The sequence below is a fragment of the Heterodontus francisci genome, chromosome 34 (genome assembly GCF_036365525.1).
Source record: "Heterodontus francisci isolate sHetFra1 chromosome 34, sHetFra1.hap1, whole genome shotgun sequence".
Classification (NCBI taxonomy): Eukaryota; Metazoa; Chordata; class Chondrichthyes; order Heterodontiformes; family Heterodontidae; genus Heterodontus; species Heterodontus francisci.
This window is the reverse complement of record NC_090404.1, coordinates 44261406-44264241: the sequence shown is the minus strand read 5'-3', so window position 1 is coordinate 44264241 and position 2836 is coordinate 44261406. Positions and strand designations below refer to the sequence as shown.

The 2836-nt window shown below is 42.2% G+C and overlaps 1 protein-coding gene across 1 annotated transcript; it reads left to right on the top strand.

Moving 5' to 3' along the window:
• Positions 1 to 1295: 1295 nt before the first annotated feature.
• On the top strand, positions 1296 to 2198 carry LOC137348864 (G-protein coupled receptor 15-like). Its single transcript, XM_068014097.1, has one exon. It carries the CDS (start codon positions 1296 to 1298, stop codon positions 2196 to 2198), a length of 903 nt encoding a protein of 300 aa, XP_067870198.1.
• The last annotated feature ends 638 nt before the right edge of the window (positions 2199 to 2836 follow it).

Here is a 2836-nt window from a genome sequence, read left to right as displayed (position 1 = left end):
CAATGGCATTAAGATCGCTGAATCCCCCACTATCAACATCTTGGGGGTTGCCATTGACCAGAAACTGAACTGGAGTAGCCATATAAATACCGTGGCTACACGAGCAAGTCAGAGGCTAGGAATTCTGCAGCGAGTAACTCACCTCCTGACTCCCCAAAGCCTGTCCACCATCGACAAGGCACACGTCAGGAGTGTGATGGAACACTCTCCACTTGCCTGGATGGGTGCAGCTCCAATAACGCTCAAGAATCTCGACACCATTCACGACAAAGCAGCCCGCTTGATTGGCATCCCATCCACAAAAATACACTCCGTCCATCACCGACGCACGCTGGCAGCGGTGTGTACCGTTAGCAAGATGCACTGCAGCAGTGCACCAGGATCACTAGACAGCACCTTCCAAACCCGCGACCTCTGCCACCTCGAAGGACAAGGGCAGCAGATAAATTCGAACATCACCACCTGCAATTTCCCCACCAAGCCACAAACCATCCTGACTTGTAACTATATAACTGTTCCTTCACCGTCGCTGGGTCAAAATCCTGGAACTCCCTGCAACAATCCAGGTGTACCTATCTCACATGGACTTCAGTGGTTCAAGAAGGCAGCTCCCCATCGCATTCTGAAGGGCAATTAGGGATGGGTAATGTCCGCTGGCCTAGCCAGCGGCGCCCAGATTTCAGGAACGAATAAAAAACTTCCTTCTGCAAACTGAGAAAACACTAATTGACCATTTTGTTCGCTCTGTTTGTTGATCTTTTTGAATAGGGTGACAGTCGATTTTTTCAACAGTGAATCATTTTGCAATAATTCGTTGAAGGGGACCTTTTAGATCCTCAGCAGGATATAATCCGTTTTAAATGCAAGGCTTTCCTACTTTGCTATTCTTTTCTACTTTTGTTGCTTCTTATTGTATTATTTATCCTCTTAAATATCTTCTACAATCTGTTACTGGTGTTATCATTCTTGTCTGCTTGATATCCCCATGTTGGTTACAATGAAATTTTTAATGCCTTCTTGTTCTACATTATGTGTGATTATATGATTTTACATTGCAATATTATCGTTCTGTCTTATTTTTAATCCAAATTATTTCAAACATAGAAACAAGTGTCTGACGGTTCAGCGATAGTTTTGTACTCAGTATCATATGTCACAGCTGTGAATTTCACATAGAATTCTGTAAAAGGGCTTATTTTGTTGGACGTCGGACCAGTAATTGTCCCGTTTTCGCTCGCTCATCCACATACCCTTTCCCACTTTTTCTCAGTCTCTCTGTCTCTGTTACAGCAAACATGGCAGTGATTGTGATCCTGGCCCGAGGAAGATGCGATCTCTCCAGATGTATCACTTACTACCTGGTGTCCATGGCTGTGACAGATCTCCTGGTCATTATCAACGTTGTGATATTAGATCGGATTGCTGGTATTTATTTCCCATTCAGTTTCCTGTTCATCACACCTGTATGCTGTTTCCGTATTGCCCTAAACTTTGCGATGATAGACTGTTCTGTTTGTGTAACTGTCGCTTTCACCTTTGATCGCTGTATAGCCATTTGTTACCAGAAGCTGAAAATGAAATACTGCACCAAGAAAACGGCAGCGTGGGTTATAGGAACAGTCTGCACATTGAGCTGTTTAATAAATTCCTTCCGGTATTATATACATGAACATTTATATATAATTGACAATGTACCCTGGTTCTGCAACATAAAATTAATATTTTACACATCACCCGCATTGATTGCATATGACTGTATTGGGCACATTTTCACCCCTTGTCTCCCATTCATTCTGATTTTACTGCTCAATGTTCTAACTGTCAAGCACATTCTAGCGGCCAGTAGAGCTCGCAGGAGACTCACGGCCAACAACAATAGAGGGACTCAGAATAATCCAGAGATGGGAAAGCGGAGAAAGTCCATCGTTTTGCTCTTTTGCATCTCGGGCAGTTTTATCCTGCTGTATTTGCCACATCTTACAAATTTTCTTTATGTCCGAATTGTGAAACTTAATTATTTTTCCGGTTCCAATTTCAAAGAATCAAATATTATTCTGGACCAAAGTGGATTGATGCTTCAGCTTTTGTGTTCCTGCGTTAATCCCTTTATTTATGCAGGAACCCAGACAAAATTCAGAGAGGAGTTAAAGAATGGAGTCAAATATCCACTGAGGCTAATTGTTAAATTGTTCAAATAATGAAAATGTAAAATCCACAATGAATTGTATGTCACATTCCATCCATTGCTGTCATTGTTCATGCCACACATGCCCCCGCCCCCACCTCCCAGAAATGTAGTCCCTCGATTTGCAGTCCGTATCCATTGAGTGAGTTGAAGAATGCATAGACAAAGTCACATCACCGCACAATTCAGTGTTGTAACATGACATCGTTTAGTTTTCCATTCTCTTCTGCGTGCTGACTCCAGCTTAGTACACTCCCAACAGCCCCAAGTGTCCAGACGTATCACAACATTCATGTGGGGGACAGAGATTCTGACCTCTGATCTGTTATTCGATATCAAGTTTAACTATTTAATTAAGCGAAATCAATATACCTGCTGGGAATGATTTGGATTTTAAGGGTAGGATAGGGGCTAAAATGGAAACGTGTAATTCCCCATACATTGTTGTGCAATCCATAGGCTCCACCTCACAGCCGCAGTCCTCTGTCATAAACATAGGAACACGGCAGATGCTGCAGGAAAAAGGTAGAACAACATCTAGTTCACATTCTATACCTCTCATTAGCCAATTAGAACAACACCCTGTGTCATCAAACCAACCTGTTCAAAAAAAAAGTGCTCCATTTAAAAAAAAAGGATACAAACAACAAA